This window comes from Lonchura striata, chromosome 1A (genome assembly GCF_050655825.1).
Source record: "Lonchura striata isolate lonStrDom1 chromosome 1A, ASM5065582v1, whole genome shotgun sequence".
Taxonomy (NCBI): Eukaryota; Metazoa; Chordata; class Aves; order Passeriformes; family Estrildidae; genus Lonchura; species Lonchura striata.
The window spans coordinates 15,149,569-15,167,419 of record NC_140741.1 but is presented as its reverse complement, the minus strand read 5'-3'; the positions used below and the strand labels follow the sequence as shown (position 1 = coordinate 15,167,419).

The 17,851-nt window shown below is 43.3% G+C and overlaps 2 protein-coding genes across 4 annotated transcripts in view; one reads left to right on the top strand and one right to left on the bottom strand.

Moving 5' to 3' along the window:
• Positions 1-2,561: 2,561 nt before the first annotated feature.
• CCDC77 (coiled-coil domain containing 77) lies at positions 2,562-14,510 on the bottom strand. 2 transcript variants are annotated; one of them, XM_021535072.4, is made up of 11 exons: positions 14,240-14,510; positions 12,673-12,889; positions 11,368-11,510; positions 9,752-9,848; positions 8,359-8,416; positions 7,509-7,603; positions 6,465-6,613; positions 5,897-6,137; positions 4,941-5,066; positions 4,703-4,855; positions 2,562-2,929 (listed from the first exon to the last, which is right to left on the bottom strand). In XM_021535072.4, exons 1-11 carry the CDS (start codon positions 14,281-14,283, stop codon positions 2,783-2,785), a joined length of 1,470 nt encoding a protein of 489 aa, XP_021390747.3. In that variant the 5' UTR covers positions 14,284-14,510; the 3' UTR covers positions 2,562-2,782. The 2 variants fall into 2 exon arrangements, with proteins under 2 accessions (XP_021390747.3, XP_085425043.1); XM_085568917.1 differs by having other exon boundaries at positions 12,673-12,862.
• A 2,433-nt stretch (positions 14,511-16,943) lies between these two features.
• The window catches only part of KDM5A (lysine demethylase 5A), a 49,415-nt gene continuing 48,507 nt past the window's right edge, over positions 16,944-17,851 (top strand). For both annotated transcript variants that reach the window (XM_085568914.1, XM_021535070.3), the window contains exon 1: positions 16,944-17,202. In XM_085568914.1, coding sequence (XP_085425040.1) covers positions 17,038-17,202 — 165 coding nt within the window. In that variant the 5' untranslated portion in view covers positions 16,944-17,037. The remainder of the gene's footprint in view (positions 17,203-17,851) is intronic.

Genomic DNA, 17,851 nt, shown 5'->3' with positions numbered 1-17,851 from the left:
CGTTGCACAACCTTTTCTCTTTCTCTGAATTATCTGTGGTTCTGTGCCTTAACCAATATTTCAACATTCCTTCTGAAAAGTAGGCACTCCTTCCTTACTTAAATGAAGCTACACAACAATAAGGTTACCCCTGCTCCTCATTTTTCTCCTAGTTATGCAAGAGATACTTTGGTATCTTGGCTCACAATAAGAACATTTGTCCAGTTCTAACTTTTAATCCTGTCGTATAGTCTCTCTAATCATAGAAGTAGACTTTTTGCAAATCTTTCAGATTCTGTCCTCCTACACTCATAACCTGGCATTAGCTGTATTGAAATGATACAAGTCACACATTACTAACTTCAATTATCAAAAAAGCTAATCTATCTTTGGAGTAAATGCTCTTTTTTGATTTCTACCCAAAAATTGTAGGGAAAAAAAAGAGAATAATTAAGGTAGTGGAACTTCTCCCAGGAAACCTTCTTGAAAATGCCAATAATGCTTTGTTGACATTTTAAAGGGTAGTTGTCAGTGGTAGGAATGCCTCTTTAAAGCAGTTCTTGGCATGAAGGTCCCCATTTGTTTAGGCAACATTTAATATGATCACGTGATGTCGCGCAGAAAGAGTGCGTGCAATACTTTGCACTTCCTGCACTTGTAAAAATATTCAAGCTTCCAAATAAAATGGATTTACAGAGTAACAATACCATAATTTCCCTCCCCTCCCCTCACACAGGAAGTGTTCATAGCCTAGTGACATCTTAAGAATCATGTTCAAACTGCACTTTGATTTTGATACACTAGCAGATATATTAGGAACGTTGTCATCTTATTCTGTTCAGTCTTTCTGAAATCTAAAGAATATTGGAAGAAAGACAGAAAATCAAATATTTACATTCTTCTTCCCCCATCTTACAAACCTGAATGTCAGAGCTTGAAGTCCTTATCCTTTCAAGTGAGGAAAATGTCATTTCACAAGCAATTCTTCAGCTTGGAAGACTTGAAAATAATCAGGATTCTACAGGTTCAAGAGACCTTTTTACTAGGTTTCCATCTGCTGAATTTAAGTAGATTGATCCTGCTGAATGAGTGGCTAAGTCTTCATTATATAGTGATTTTCAAAAGTAGCTTTTTAGGCCCTGTGATAGGATTGATATCTTCAAACCAGTAGTATATTATTTCACATAAAAACTCACTTTAATTAGCTTGATTTCTCTATGAAAATACCAGCCAGCTAGGAGAGAGTGAGACTAAATGTTGGATAGCATAATACCCTTCCTTAACTGTCCAAATCACATCAGCAACCAGTTTCTGAACAGCTCAGCATTTGCAGCTCAGCTGATCAGTGCAACATCGTTCAAAACAGCCCCTTGCAAGCTGCAGTGTAGTTGAGTACCCAGGGACAGACAGTCAGGACACTGAAGTCTGTGATCAATTACCCTCAAGAACACATACAGAATAAAAGCCACAGTATAGGATCATAAGGGACAGCAAGCTTGTCACAAAAAGGTTAAGACAACTGATGTGGGTATGGATGTCTTAAGTGCATTTCCCCTCCCATATTGCTTTAGCTGATGCTATAAAAGCAATTCTTCCTTCTCCAAACCTTCATATCCATCTTTTCCACATCTACCTATGAAACACTAAATGAGGATCTGCACAACCACTTCCATACGCAAAAGAAATTGCCTGCTTTCACACATTAAGATCTTCTCAAAGGGAAAGGAAGTGCTAGTAGCCCATATGGTCTACACTTCAGAAACAAGGTAAAAGGTAAAGTAGGAAACAGCAGCATTGAAATCCCTTCTCCACTACAGATCTGCTCTCAGGCTGCAAGGTGGACAGGATTTTCAGATGCTACAGTAAAAGCATGAATACCTCCAATTATAAACTGGGCTGAAGTCATGTTGTAACCCTTGTCATTATTTCATCTGTTTTCTAGAATTGTGATGTCTGGTATGAAGACAATCACCATATACAGCTACAGTTACAGACCTCATCTAGCAACTGTGAAGCTGCCCTTCCACTCCAGTTACAGCTCAGTCCCCTTTATTATGGGCTTCTTGTGTATGTTAAGAAAACTGTAAGGAAGGGGAAGAGAAGATGAATTTCAGTTGTGTAGTACCTCCCTCCCCACCAAGCATTCAGAACTCGTGTAAATGTCGCTCATCCTTGCAGAAGAGTTCTATAATGGGTTATCTTTTCCCACCATATTAAATTAGTTAGGTTTGCTCTAATTAGGTTAAAACCAAGCAAATGGAAGGCATTTTAAAATAGTTATCCTGTCCAGGAGTCAAATGTAAGACATTTTAGTACAGACTTTCTATATGAGAATGTCCAGTTACACCCTGAGGTGCTAAGCACCAAAACAGTAATCATATTAACTATTTTAAAAGCTGCTTCTCACATAGGAAAATGTCAGCCAAAATTCAGATCTTCAACTAGATCCTTCTATGATTAATAATTTCATTATAACCATGTATGTGATTTATAATATGCTCCAAATAAAGGCTAAGAACAGTTCCCCACCACAGATATGAAGATGTAGTAATACATACACTCCTGATGTATCAGTCATCATGTACTTTTAAAGTCAGTTTTATCAGGTGCCATCTCTCAGCTCAAACAGCAATATAATATGGTACATTAGGAATGGCTCATGTACACTTATGGCATTAACAGCAGATTTCCTCAACCTTCTGTTGATGAATGCCAGGAAACAAACAAGCAGGAGCTGTTCTTGCATATTCAAGTCTAGCAGTGTCCTATTCCTAAAATTAGGATGCCAGCTAATAATTCAGCTTCAGCAGTGCCGTAGCTCATCCTCTAAGGTGTAGATTTTTGCTTTTAAGTCTTTTAGTTCTCCTTGAATTTTACGTGTTAGATTGTTTCCTTGGTGGACCTCACGTAGAATTGCAAGATCCTGGTCTGGTCCCAAATTCAAAGCCATCTAAAAACAAAAAGAAAAACAGGTTAAGAAAAATAAAGCTGTACAGAATACAATTTAGGGAGTATTTTGGTAAGAATATGAGGGAGACAACTCTAAAGGAGACCTTTTGTAGCCAGCAAAGAGGATGTGTAAGTTAAGAGCGCTAGGATAATGCACATCAGCAATAAAGAGGTGCTCCAGAACAAAAAATAAAGAAAAAAGCTTTCATAACATTATGTTGTTGTATTATAGTACCAGCATGGAAGAAATCTTAATAGAATATAACCTTTTGACTCCTTTCTAGTTCCTGTGTTATTTAGGGACACGCAAAAAGGGGCAAGTTGAAGTATTTACCAAGTAACTCGTATCTAGTTCTAAATACTTCAGGAGATAAGATGATGTTTTATCTTTTGCTATTTCAATTAGAGGTGTTCTAACTGCTGTGGCTGACCTGCTGCCCCCTGAACTGCACAGGATTTAAGAGCAGTTCAAGTCCAAAGCCTTGACTCAGGCAGTGCCTGTACTGAGCTAAACAAAGGCTTCTGGATAATCAGAATTCCTGATGGCAAGCTGGAGAGGGCTGATATTTCCTGTCACCCTGCAACTGGATAGAGCATGCCAGCCCAGCCACTTCCAAGGGCACAGCCGTGGAAGCTGCTCTAAAATCCCTGTATTTCCTTGACCCAGTGTAGTTCCTTATTGTGTCATCATGGAGTTCTCAGTCAAAAAATTTAATAAGCAAATCCGGAAATTTTAGTCATCTCGACCTCAAGTGATGACAAGGAGGATTGAATGATCACTCTGGAGACTTCTTGAAAGTATTTTGCTCCCCTGCCCTCTTGTGGTTAACGGTATTAAGAAATTGAGAAAACAATGAAGAGTACACCCACAAATATAAAACACACAAGTCTCCAGTAAAGGCATCACACACACTTTTTCTTCCCTTTCATGTACTGCTGTTAGTCCTTAAAGAATAAAGTTTAAAAATCCACAGGCCATTAATAAATAAAAACCCAAACAAATTGAAGCCGTTAATCAAAATAAATGCATTAGTGTGCATAAACTGAACTGTGCATCAAAAGTACAGGAAAAGAATGAATCAGAAGCACTGCCAGATTCCTGCATGAGAGTCTAAGCTATGCCAAGATCATCCTCTCAAGCATATTATAGATAAATGTCTCATCCTTAACTCCAAGCAACATCAGGGATGTGCATTTCCCTCTTAGCTGTTCTGATGTTCATCTACACATCTGGAAGCTACTACAGGGAACACAGCTTCAACTTCCAGCTACTACTTCTGCAGTGATTTTTGCAAAGTCACAAATGACATACTAAAGTAATAAACGGAGTATTCACAATACTTAACACAATGATCAAGCTCTTACTGGAACAGAACCAAACACTATGGCTCTCACAAAGAAAATAAAACAATCATTTTCCTTGTAGGAAAAATTTCTGAATCAAACCACCACCTCGCAATTTTGAGACAGCTAAGTAAGTTACAGGTATCACATAAGAACTTTAGAACTTTTGAGAGTGGAAACAAAAATACACAGCTAATATATAGCAAGGACAGTTCTTGGTAAGCTTGATGCCTAATTGATAAACAAAGACAAATCTTTTTTGCTTTGTAAAATACAGAGGAGGCAAGTTTTGTCAGATACCGATATTTAAAGGCACATTTGGAAAATTAATTATTTCCTTAACTCTAGGGGAATACTACATTAAATAGTGAGAATACATCTCTATAGGATAAGCCTACAACAGTCTGCCTCAGAAAGGCTTAGCTGTTACCTTATAAATCTTCTTCTCTACATCTTTCAGTTTCTGCTGAAGCTGTTTAATGTCATTTTTGAAGCCCTCTACTTCCATGCTACGACGTTTTTCCAAGGCTTCACATCGCTGGGTCATCATTTTCAGGCGCTTCCCCATCTTTTCTGAGCGTTCCTATGGAGATGAAAACTCAATAGGCTATACCGAATAAAAGCTGGAAGATCACCATACAGCCAGCAGATGATTACAGACCAATTACCTGAAAGAGTTCTTTGCCAGCATCCCTCTCCTCACGGATCCTAGCCACCTCCCCTTCCAGGGAGAGACACTGCTCTCTGTACATGTGTGACAGGTGTTTTTCCTGCACTAGCTTGTCTTGCAGTAACTAGGACAGAGGAAGACAGAAAAAATTAACTCAAGACTGTGCTTACAAAACTTCCCTTGCCCTGGACAAGCAAGTGTGATAACACTGCCAATATGACAGGAAAATAAAAATTAACAACTGGAACTAGAGCTCCTAAATATGTGAGGACAATACTCTAACATCAATCCCATTACCAAAACCTTCAAATTAAGTTACCAATTTTGTATGGCTGCTCATCATAAAAAGTAACATTCAACTAATGCTGCAACACCTCTTTCACAGCTGCTTGCTCAGTACTGCATTTCAGAGGCATCTGCATTCAGGGGTAGATGGAAACAATTCCCTACTTCCTGTTTACTTTATAATTCCTTATTCTGATCTCCCAACTTCTCACTGGAAGTGTAGTGGAAGAGGAAGAAAAATTCAGACTGCTAGAGAAGATCTGGAAGACATCAATTGAGAGGACTCATTCTCCCCTGACAGCATCAAGAAGATCCAGCCACTGCATTCTAAGACTGTTAGCTCAGAGCACTTCCAGGAACAGAGAGCCATGTGCAGTCAGGTTAAAAACTGTTGGCCTCACTTATTACATGGCTTACAGAAATTAGGATTTTTTCTGGGCATGAAAGAAACAGACAGTGACATCCTAACTACACATTTTACCTGAAATTTGAAGGTAATGCTGATTTTGAAGCAGGAGGGTTTTTTAAATTTAGATTAATGCCAACAATAATGTAACTTTAAGGCAATCCAGTACAACTTTGAAACTGCTTCTAGTGACTGTGTATTGTGCCAACACCAAGGTGCTTGCAATTTTCTAGCCAAAAACTCTACCAAAGAAAAAATAATACCTTTATTTCTCTGCTGTGGAGTTTTGAAGTTCCATCATTTGCTTGAAACATACTCTTCAGCTCTCTCTGCTTCTTTTGTCCTGAATCTGTGCTGAAAGCAAGATGATCCAGATCTTTGCCAAGTTTCCTCAACAGACTATCCTTCTCTGCCATCCATGCTTTCTCACTGGCTCTGGCATCAAACTTGAGCTGGAGAAAGTCCCGGGTACTCTCATATAAGAGATTTTGGGTCTTATGGAGCCTGCAAAAAGGTATCCCAGTGGAGTTAACTTCTTTCCTAGTGCCTACCTTAATTTCATCAGTCATCACTGCAAGTTGGAAGAAGCACAGGAGAAGACACAAGGTGCAAATATGAGTTTAACTCTTCTCATCTAATGAAAGAAATGCTCTTCTTCCAATGCAAGAGGATTTTTAAAAAGCAGATTATCCCACTCATCTTCCACACACACTACCAGATGGCTGCATAATATGCTTTTCTGCCTGCTGCAGAAAGCAACACATTGAAAGTCATAACTTTTCTATTGCTCTCTCCTCATCTCATGACTACATCATGGTGTCTCACACTCACTTTTCTGTTACAGCTTTTATCTTGTCCTGGTCTTTCTGATGTCGGGCCTCAGCTTCCTCCATCTGAATCCGCCTGTCCTCGAGTAGTGCCTGAACCTGTTCCTTGGTTAATCGTGTCTGTTCTTCTATCTGAGCTTGCAGGGCCTTCACCTGGATAAGCAAATAAACACATTACAGAACAAGACCTCACACAAGCTCTGCTCCTGTTAAATTCCACGATTGAGATCAAAAACTATACTTCATTACCCCTTTGGCAGTTCTAATTTCTCAATCTTTTGTTTTTGTTTAAATGCTAAGTATTTCAAATAACTAAAGCATTAAAAAAAAATCTTGCTGTAGGCAAGAGATTACTATAAGGTTGGTCTTACTATATTGTTAATAATTTTATATTGTTAAGATTTAAATTGCACACATCTAACAAATCCTGTGGAATATGCAGAGACACTTCTGTACCTTTGCTCGAACAAATAATATTAATAACCACCACCATCAATATCTGCTGTACAGGTTCATCCATTATTTTCTTGATTCATCCTTCTTCATACTTTGCATACGGCTTCTGGCATCTTCCCTGATTCATTGTTCTGCACATTTTATCTTTCATTCTGTCATGCTACCTGTACCTAAACTTCTATGTAAGTCAGTGCACCTTATGGGGCTGCCTAACACTGTCTCAAACACATTGATTTTGTCAAACTTTCACAAAGCACCCAACCCTGCACATCTTCAGTAGGTTTAATGTAAACTCATATATGCTATCAAATTATGGGAGATAACATCAATTACACATTCTGTACTTAAGGACAACATATTTCAGTTGACATTACTGGAACATCTGCTTACATAAAGCTTCCAGAATCAGTTCTTAAATTTACATTCACAGGAAAGAAACAGCTCAGTAAACTGACAAAGTGTGACTCCATAGTAAGATACAGAGATTTATACAACCAGTGCATCTACATCTTATCTTAAGCAGACAGAATATTTTTTATCATAATTTTCTGGAAGCCAGCAATTATGTCCATCAGTTAGCAAATGCTTTTACCTGTAGTAGAAGTGTGTCATTATCTTTTTGATATCTCTCAGAACTTCTTGACTTCTCTACTTTTGCTGTTGGTTTTGAAGTGCTCTTCTCTGTACCTATTGAAGAAATTAACTGAAGCGGGAAAGGGTTTTCCAAAGTACTTGCAATACCTTTCCAAGCATGACATATTTGTGTTCTGGTGGGCCTACAGGAACAGCAGAAAGACTTCCACTACTACAGTCACAAGGACTTCTAAGGAGGGTTAGCTGAAAGAAAAGAATTCTAGAACTTTGGGTGATCACATATCTTTATCCTATCATACTGCAGTATTTAGGCATCCTCCTAGTTTTGTTGGCATATATAGAAAGAAAACTTGACAGGTTTTTTTAAAATAAATGATGAATAGTCAGATGTCAAAGCTGCACAAGCATCAAGGTTTGAATGAGTTTTGAGCTTGTTGGCTAATTTCAGTCAGTTTGATGAAACAATTATTTCAAAAGAGAAAATTAGTATGTAGGCATATGGACCCACACTACTGTCAGCACAAAAGTCAAGTAGAACCTGACAGCTTGGAGTGGCTGTGGCAAAGATGCCTGGCCAGTTGGTACTTGCACAGTTCCAGAACAACCACATGAAGCTCTTATAGCCTCCTCCTCAGCTGAGCACATCAGGGACATGAGAGCCAGCTAAGGCTATTTTAAAGGATGTTGAAGGGAAGCCAAGTGTACTGCATGGATATGTACAGACACATTTAGGGAACTTAAAGGAGATTTACCAAAGCATTCACAGACAGGAATTTTTTTGGCATACAGCAGATAGACACACAAAAAAAGCAAGAGCTGAGCTGCTGTTACTTAGCTTGGTGTGGTACCTGTGCTGGAAGCACCATCTTGTTCCTGAGTCTGTGCTGGCCTTTGCAGAACAGTAACCTACAGAAACAAGACATCTGCACTGAGCATCTACTTCCCCAAAGGTGCAATGGTCAAGAACAAAGCTTAAAAAGTTAAAACAAGATATCCAAAAGAACAGCATTACCTTACTTCTACCCAAGACAAAGAAGACATTCACAAGTGTAATGCCCATGTTGAAAAGTTTCCTTTATCATAGATGATTTTTGCCATTACTGCCTCTATATTTTTCACCAGAAAAAGTGGGAAGCAATTCTGCCTTTGATGGCTTCACTAGGATGAAAATCTGCACCCTCAGAAGGAAAAAGAGCATTTTGGAGATAGAGAGAAGAGGAAGGTGAAGATGATATATTTTCCTTCTCTTATAGTCCTTCTTGTCTCAGCAAGACAGAGCAACATGAAGCTTCATTTATCAGCACATTCACTCAAGATATTGAAGAAGCCTGAGATAAAAAATAAGTGATAAAAATACTGAAACTCAACTGTTGAAATGAAACCCACCTAAAAAAAAAAGGAGGCCATGAAAGAGCAGGTTATAACCCCAATGTGTATCTTTAGGTTGATATGACATAATAGGCTTAATTTTAGAGCTACCCTAAACTAGGAATTTTAAAGCTTTTGCAAGCTCTTTGAAGAGCTTAAGCAGTGCAGAACAACCATGAACAGTGCAGCATATTTCAGCCTTTTTCTGCACCTTATTCCAAAATAAATCCTATATTCCTGTAATAATCTCTGTATATCCAAATCACTCATGACTTTCCTTATTAGGTTCAACTACATTGCACATCATATGTACTGCCATTTAAATAATTCAACATCACTTCTGAAATATGCAACACAATGTTGTCTAGAGTGGGTGGTTCTTCAGCAATCTTCAGCCCAGGAAACTGCTGCAGCAATCTTGACACATTCTTCTTTACTGAAGCTCTAAGAGACATTCTGAGATAGCTGAGCTTCAAACACTGTGCTTGGTTATTTTCTACACTTTTTTCCTTTTTGTGTTGTTCTTGCCATCTTGACAACCATTTGCCAGATTACTTCAGACTCCTATCTGACATTTCAGAGGCTGAGCTGGAGATATGTTTTGAAGGCAGAAGGAGGCTGATGCTAAGGCTGATGCACACCTACCTTCAGTGTGCTTGTTCTTACTTACCTTTATACTACAGCATTTATACTAAAACCTGTTGCTACAGACCCCTCTTGCATTCAGGGGTAGATGGAAACAATTCCCTATGAGCTTTGGGCTGATTTAGCAACCTTTGACTTGTGTTACAGATCTGGTCTGTGGTCAAACTCTGGGATACAGATGCTCATGTTAAAATCCAAGGAACGTATCTACAGAAAAATAGAACTTGCCTTATGTGGAGGCTCCCTATGAAAATATGTAACTTCTCCTTCATCTACTCCCAGTATAGCCAGGAGTTGTTGGATTTTTTTCCTGTCCTCCAATTCCCTGGAATACAAAGGAAGTGGTCAGCAGATTTTTCTTTAAAATACATCATGACATTGTGACACACTGTTCTTTTACTTTACCCGTTGATGCTTGCAAGTTTTCCAACCAGTTGCTGAGAATACTGCTTTAAAAACAAGCTGCCAAAGACATTCCTTTGTTGTTGCCAATACAAGAACAGCACCAATTTTGCTGAGACCGGAGAGCATTTCTCTTCTCAAGTATACAATACTATGTAAGTTTATACAATAGCACATGGTGAATAGAATTTGCATTAAGAGTTATGAACTATCTAAAATTCCTTCAGAATGTAAGTGTCCATTGTTTTCAAAGCAAACTACATTAAGGGCTGTAGCAGACTTTTTATCACACTTCTGAGAAGTGTCAGAGCACACCAACACATGTTTTGACTTAAGTACTTAAATTTTGAATGGAAAAATTCATGATGGACCACAGAAAGAGTGAGGAAGAAGTAACAGAGACAATATGTACTGAATTAACCATAATCTCCATTCCCTCCCACTCTGTGCTCCTCAGGAGGAGGAGGAGGTAGAAAATTCATGAGTGAAGTTGAGCTGGGAGAAGAGAGATGTGGGGGAAAGGCATTTTAAGATCTAGGTTTATTTCTCATTATCCTACACTGATTTCATAGAATCGTTTGGGTTGGAAGGGACCTGAGAGAACATGCATGTAGTTTCAAGCCCCTTGCCAAAGGCAGGGAACCTTCCACTAGACCAGGTTTCTCAGAGACCCATCCAACCTTGAACACTCCCAGGGATGGGACAGCCACAGCTTCTCTCAGCAACCTGTTCCAGTGGCCCACCATCCTCATAGTGACGAATTTCCTGCCAAAAACAAATCTAAACCCACCCTTTTTCAGTTAATGCCCTCCCCCTCATCCTTTCACTGCATGCTCCTGTAGTAATCCCTCTCCAGCTCTCTTGTAGGCTCTCCAAGTGCTAGAAGGCTGCTATTAGGGCTCCCTGGAGCCTTCTCTTCTTGAGGCTGAACAGCCTCTACTCTCTCAGCCTGTCTTTGTAAGACAGAGGCTCCAGCCCTCTGATTATTTGATTGTTAATAATTTACCCCAGTCAAGACTGTTTTGCCTGTGATGGTAATTGGTGAATGATCTCTCTGTCCTTATCTTGACCCATGAATCTTTTCTTCTATTTTCTCTCCCCTGTCCAGCAGACAGAGGTGAGTGACAAAAGATGCCTTGGTATGCCTCCATATGCCTTGGTCTTGGTGGGCACGTGGCATCCAGCCAAGGTCAACACACCAGAGACAACTTCAATCAAAATTTCACATTCAAACTGCTAACACACAATGTGAATCTTTGCTCTTCCTTCTACTACCAGAATAGGAGGAAATAAGTGGAAACATTTAGCAGCCCAACAGATTGCACTGCACCTTCACTGGTATGGTTTCATAGGAAGTGTGGAATAATTGCTACTCTGAGGACTCCAGGCCTGGCTGAGAATTGCTGCTGGCACTGCCTCAGCCCCCACGCAAAACAGCCCACCTGAGTTTCAGACGGTCGTTCTCCGAGCACAGGCGAAGGACTTGCTCCTTCTCCTGGAACAGGTACACCTGCATGTCACTCAAAGCCTTCTGCAGCTCTGCAATCTCCTCTTCCAGGCTGCAGACTTCCCACTGCAACTGGTGCTGAGTGGAGAGAATAAGGTACTTGAAATGAAACAGAGCACTGGACAACACTTACAAACTTCAAGCTGCTTGTGCTCCAAGTCTGGAGCCAGCATAGAAGAGCCAGCTCAAGAATTATTTTAGAATAATATTTGGCCAAATGAGGGCAGTATTGGAAAAATTATTTAAAAATGTTTCAGCTGGGAGTTCAGAGCCCTGAGAATCACTGTCACTACACGACAGTGAAATAAGGCCTCAGCTTGGGTCTCCAGTTTCCAGTGGTTGCATTTCCACACTGGTGATCAAAGCAGGTATGGGGAGTCTGACATCAACAAAAACTTAGCAAAGCCTCTAGCTGCATTTACTTTTGAAATAAATCACCAAAGAACACACGTTAAAATATCTGTATGGTTTAGCAGCAAGAAATCCAGCTAGTTACTGTTTTATTTTTTCTAACTGGTATAGGAAGCTACCAACTACTCCTATATGAAAAAAAAGCATTATTTTGAAACCTGCCCCTCTTTTTCCCACATGACAGTAAGAGGTATAGTACATACTTCCCCAAGGACTTTCAGGCTGCTTCAAGCATGGCCAGTGCTTGAGGAGGCACCTCCTCAAAGAACCATCCACAACTACAAAGATGACTGCTAGGCAGATACATGCCCATATCAGGGCACTGCACTTAAAGAATATCTGCAAGATATTCTTTAAGATTTCTTCCTCTTAAAAGGCAAATTTTTAGATTTCTGCTTAACAGCTTATGGCCAAGCATATGAATTGCACTGCAGTAAATATGAATTATATCCATAAGTCAAAACCTATTAAATTTGGACAAAAGAACATTCCTTCAATACAAGAAGCAAGGGAAAGAAGCTGGACAACAGGGGAAATGAGCACCTAAAGTCAAATCTTAATATTTAAAAGAAAAGGCAAAATTCCCACTGTGAAGATATAACCAAGCCATAATGATTTTTGAAGGACATTTTACAGGCATGTTTCTATTTGATTTGATAGAGGACAGACAGCTAGATTTTAAAACCAACCACCAAAATCTACTTATGTCTTCCTAGCTCTACCCCATGTTGCTGGTAAATCCCAAGACTTCTGTGCCGAGTTTTCAACTGAATAAAAATACTAAGCTTGTGAATGTAGCCCATCATTGCTCAAAAACTCATTTCCTAACCTGCTCATCATAGGTTTGCTTGTATTTCTCCAGCCTTTTTACCAATTCCTCATGTTCCTCATCAAAGTCAGCAATCTTCTTGCGGTAATATTCCAGGAGATCATGAGAGGGGTTCAGGTGGGCAAAGCGCTCGCTGACCGACGGAAGAGGAGTAAAGTCCTCCTGACTTGGAGACCGGGATTCAGCAGATCTGGAAGAGGCACGGGGGGTTGGCATCCTAGACAGAAAGAGTCTCTGCTTATATGTAAGCCTCAGACAGGAAAATTAAAACACTTTCTGAAGTAGCTAAAAAGATTTTAAACTTTTACACAGATTCAGTTTAAAACACAGATTAGCTTGACTGTTCTCTAGTTATTAACAAGAGATCACAGCATCTAGGAGAACCAAGACCTTTGACAAAGAGCAGCTTGCAGGTGTAATGTGGAGGAGGGCCCAACTGATGGAAAAGATAAAAAAAGATGCTATGGAAGCAAAGCCTCATACATTAGTTGGGGATGATGACTATGGAAAGAGGAGAAAAATAATAGAAGGTCAGAATTCAGGGGACAAAAAGTCCATTGCTGTTAAATTAGAAGCAGCAGCCACTGTGAAATAAACAGGAAAACATAATCCGTGACAGTCCCTATTGGACACCCAAAGAGAAAAACACTTTCTAAAGAGAAACAACTGAATGAAGATGATAATTCAGGCTGGCTAATGCACCAGCCTTTATAATGTAAGGTGTAGGTCTATGAATCTATGTGCTTTCCTATCTGGTGTACTTGATGTTCTCCACATAGCTTGTCCACCCTTAACACAGAAATAGAAGCTGCCAAGTTCTTGAATCTTATGTTGAAGTGCTACATGGAAAGCAAGTCAATGTTATATAAATCAAATCAAGGACATGTATAATTACATACTGTATTTTTCCTCAAAACAATATTTAGCACATTCAAACATTTAATCTGTTCAAATAAGCAGCAAATTTGTAAATAAAGCTGCAGAGTAAAAAAAAAAATAAACATTAGAAAGGATTCTTTCCATTATTTATATTGATATGACAAACTTTTTTTTTTTGGTAAATGATACTATGAACAACAGAAGCTAAGAAGCCTCTTGACTACAGAGGTGCTTCGCAAAAACACAGTTCAGAATCTGGTCGTGGAGAATCAGGAATTTTGATGAAAAAGTGATTTGGTAGGTGACACTAAGGCAATGGTGACCTTTATGGAGCCACTCACTGAACCTGTTTGGATCAGACCCCCAGTGCACATCCATGAAAACTCTGGGCACTGTAAGAAAACATTAAATATGCAAAAGTATAAGTATTGCCTGCAATAACTTGCTGTAGGACTAGAAACTCCTTAAACAGTGCACTTAGAGAAACAACACTAGAAAGAAAGAGGCAACTCAGGCACAAGGTGAGCGCTTTACTGCTGAAGAGCAGCAGACACTGAAAGATGGAAGAAGGACGCACAGCAGGCACAGGGCAGACCTAAAGGTGCCCCAGGGCCAGCCAGGCTAGCAGGCGGGGAGGAAAGGCTCCGGGAGCCGCCTGTCCCGGCGGCAGCAGCCCCACACTCACTACCTTGCGCAGCGCGGGCTCCCCGCAGCGCGGCCCGCTGCGCTCATCGTGCCCCTGCGGAGAGCCGGGCCCTTTATGGCTGGGGGACAGCGGCTTTGGGCACCCCGGTAGGCGGGCGAGGGGGGTGCCCGGCGGGATCCCCGATGGAAGAGCCCCGAGATAGAGGTCCGGGGATGGGGGTCCCGCCTCCGCCTCCGCCACCGCCTCCGCACGGCCCCAACGGCCGAGCAACCGCCACACCGGCCCCGCCGCGGCTTAAACGGCGCCACAGCCCGCCCCGCGGCCTCCTCCAATCACAGACAGGCTTCCATGCGGCGCCGGGAGCCTGCACCAATCAGCGCTCGCGTCGCGGGCGGCAGCGGTTCCGCGCCGGCGCGTCTGGGAGTTGTAGTTCTGGGGTGGGCACAGGGCCTGCGAGGAGTGGGGGCCTGTGCTTATGGAGCCGCGCTTGTGACAGCAGCGGGTCGGGCTGCGGGCAAAATAACAGCAACCCTTATCCGCTCTGGCAAAAACGCCCCTTTTCCTTTGAAAATGACCTGGCATTCGGAAGCAGCCACAAGAAGTTACTGGCACAAATTCTGACTGAATTGAGTGTGTTCTTTAGGTCATCCTGCTGCCTTTTAGCCTCCTCATCCTCCTCATGTATTCCCAGTAGTACCTAGTAGTAGTGTTGCCATTTATGCACCAAACGATTTCCTAATTTATTAAGTGTGCTGGAGAAAATAAAATTGCTCAGCAATAAGCTAGGGTTCTTTTTTCCTTAAGACTTTGTGTCACAGGGACATTCTTCTCTGTCTCAGGATTTATCATAGAGGTGCACAGAAGGAAGAAAGAGAAAACAATTTCTATTTCTGCTCCTTGTTTTTTGTGGAATGTGCTTGGAGAATTGTTTACCTGAAATGATTCCTTGATTGGATTCTGGTGAGGATTGTTTGAGCCTGATGGCCAATCCAATCCACCTGCATCTGAACTCTCAAGAACAGGGTCACAGTTTGTGAGTGAGTTAGATATGGTAGTTAGAACAAGTAGGTTTGTAGTTTTACTTATATAGTATATTAATGTATTATAGCAGTTATAATAAAGAAATCATTCAGCCTTCTGAACTAGAGTCGGACATCATCATTTCTTCCCACTGGGTTCACTTGCATTTTACAATAACTTTGTTTAAAAGACATGGACTTTCTATATGAGAAGGGAAAAAAAAAAAGCTTATTTAAGAAACCACAAGGTTCTTCCTCATCACAATTTGCAACTTCCTTGTGAGGGGAAGAGGAGGGACAGGCATTTATCTCTTTTTGGTGACCATTAACAGGAGCCAAAGGAATGGCCTGGAGCTGTTCCAGGGCAGGTTTAGGTTGGATATTACAAAAAGGATTTTCTCCCAGAGGGTGGCTGGGCACTGGAACAGCTCCCTAGGGCAGTGGGCACAGCACCAGCCTGCCAGAGCTGAAGGAGCATTTAGACAATACTCTCAGGCACATGGTGACTCTTGGAGAGTCCTATGCAGGGCCAGGAGTTGAACTTGATGATACTTGTGGGTCCCTTCCAGAGAGAAGAACTCTGTGATTCTTCTTCAAATCAATTTTCTCATGAAATAGAGAAAATAGCAGGGTAGATAATGTCTCTTGGCAAAGTCCAGAAGATAGGCTGCTGTTAGGGACTGGCCCTGATGACCGTTGTTGGTTGGTCCCTTCCAGCTCAGGATATAAACTTTTTCTGAGGCTGAAACAGAGCACCAGCACGGAGGTTTGAATAATCAGTAAGAATAGAGTGAAATGTGGCATTTGGTAGATAGCGAAGGCACAGTTTTGGTTGAACACAAAAAAACATACTTTGGAAGACCGTGTTGCAACAGATAGGTAAAAGATACAGATCTCTCATTGACAGGAGCCGAGGGAACGGCCTGGAGCTGTGCCAGGGCAGGTTTAGGTTGGATATTACAAAAAGGTTTTTCCCCCAGAGGGTGTCTGGGCACTGGAACAGCTCCCCAGGGCAGTGGGCACAGCACCAGCCTGCCAGAGCTGAAGGAGCATTTGGACACCGCTCTCGGGCACACGGTGTGACTGGGGATGTGCTGTGCAGGGCAGGCAGCCGGACTCTGTGACACTTGCGCCTCCCTCCCCATTCCGAAACTTCCCTCCGTCACCGCCGCGGCCGGGGGCGAGCGCGGGGGCGGGCCCCGTGAGGGGGCGGGCCCCGTGAGGGGCGGGGCCCGTGAGGGGCGGGGCCCGTGAGGGGCGGGGCTCGGGAGGGGCGGGGCCTCCAGCGGCGCTCCTGACGTCCGGCACAGACAATGGGCGACGCGGCCCCGCGGAACCGGAAGAGAATGGCTCGCACTTCGTCACACATTCCTCCGCGGCGGAAGTGGGGTGGCCCCGCCCTCCCCGGCCCCCGGTCCCTCCTGTCGCGGCGCAGTGCCCTGAGAGGCGGCGGGCGGGGCGGTTTGCCCTGAGCTCTGTCGCGGGGGCTTGTCCGGGAGCTGAAGGCGAGGAAGCCACCTCGGCAGAGGAAGCGCTGCGGAGGAACTACTTTTTGGATCGGAAGGCAACGTGCGAGAGCTTCCGGGAGGCCGTAGAAGGGACGTCACTTCCGGCGGGCTGGGAGGCGAGGAGCGGGGCTCGGGCGGGGGCAGCGGTCCCGGCCGGGACAGCGGCAGCAGCGCTTGGCAGCACATCCCGCCGCCCCGCCTGGCAGCGCCGCCAGGGGATGCGCCTCGGTCCCCGGCCCAGCCCCTGAGCCCCCGGCCATCCCTCTCCGCCCTGCGCTCCCGGCGGCGGCGGCGCCCCCCTCCCCCTGCGGCCATGGCGGGGGGCGGCGGGTCGCGCTATGCGGCCGAGTTCGTGCCGCCGCCCGAGTGCCCCGTATTCGAGCCCAGCTGGGAGGAGTTCAGCGACCCACTCGGCTTCATAGGCCGCATCCGCGGCCTGGCCGAGAAAACCGGCATCTGCAAGATCCGGCCCCCCAAGGTACCGCCCGCCTTGGCGGCTGCGCCTGCCGGATCCCCGGGTGGTCCGAGAGCGGCCGGGCCCTCGGTGGCCGGGTGGAGGACGTGAGGAGCTGGACAGGCCAGTCCCCCCCTCTCCGCACACACTCGGGGTTTCGTGTGTCGCTTTCCTTAGGCCGCGGTGTCCGTGCCAGGGACGCCGAGGAACCTGTAGAATCTTTGACCTCCGAGCGGGGCTTTGTAGAGGCTGCTTTGGAGCAGCTGAGAAGCGAATAGTGCGTGGCGGTGCCCGGGACTTCGTGCTATTTTTATTTCCAAAACGCCAGCAGTCGACTTGTGAAAGCTGGGAAGGCTTTGTAGGTGAAATCGGGCGTTTGCTCCGGGTGGGAAAGAGGGAGAGGGAAGGGTATTTGTTCGTTTTGTATCATTGTTCAGAAACACAATTTTTAGACCGTTAAGAGGAGGGTGGCCAACCTGTTGGTGTGCGGGCATTACGTTTGTTCACAGCTGTTCAGGAGGTATCCGCTTAATCTCTCCGGTGGCTTGGGAGTTACAGGTCACCTGCCTAGTGACCAGGCGGGTCATCACAGGGAGAGCTTCAGGCAGCTTGGCAAAAGGCACTTACATCAGTGAGTTATTAGAGTACAAATACACTTCAAATGCAGCTGTTA

Coding starts and splice junctions, on each gene's coding strand:
- CCDC77 (XM_021535072.4), bottom strand. CDS start 14,283: ATGAGCGCAGCGGGCCGCGCTGCGGGGAGCCCGCGCTGCGCAAG. Junction 9,849..11,367: donor AACGACCGTCTGAAACTCAG/GTGGGCTGTTTT, acceptor TTTGTATTCCAG/GGAATTGGAGGACAGGAAAA. Junction 2,930..4,702: donor TAGAGAAGAAGATTTATAAG/GTAACAGCTAAG, acceptor TTTTGTTTTTAG/ATGGCTTTGAATTTGGGACC.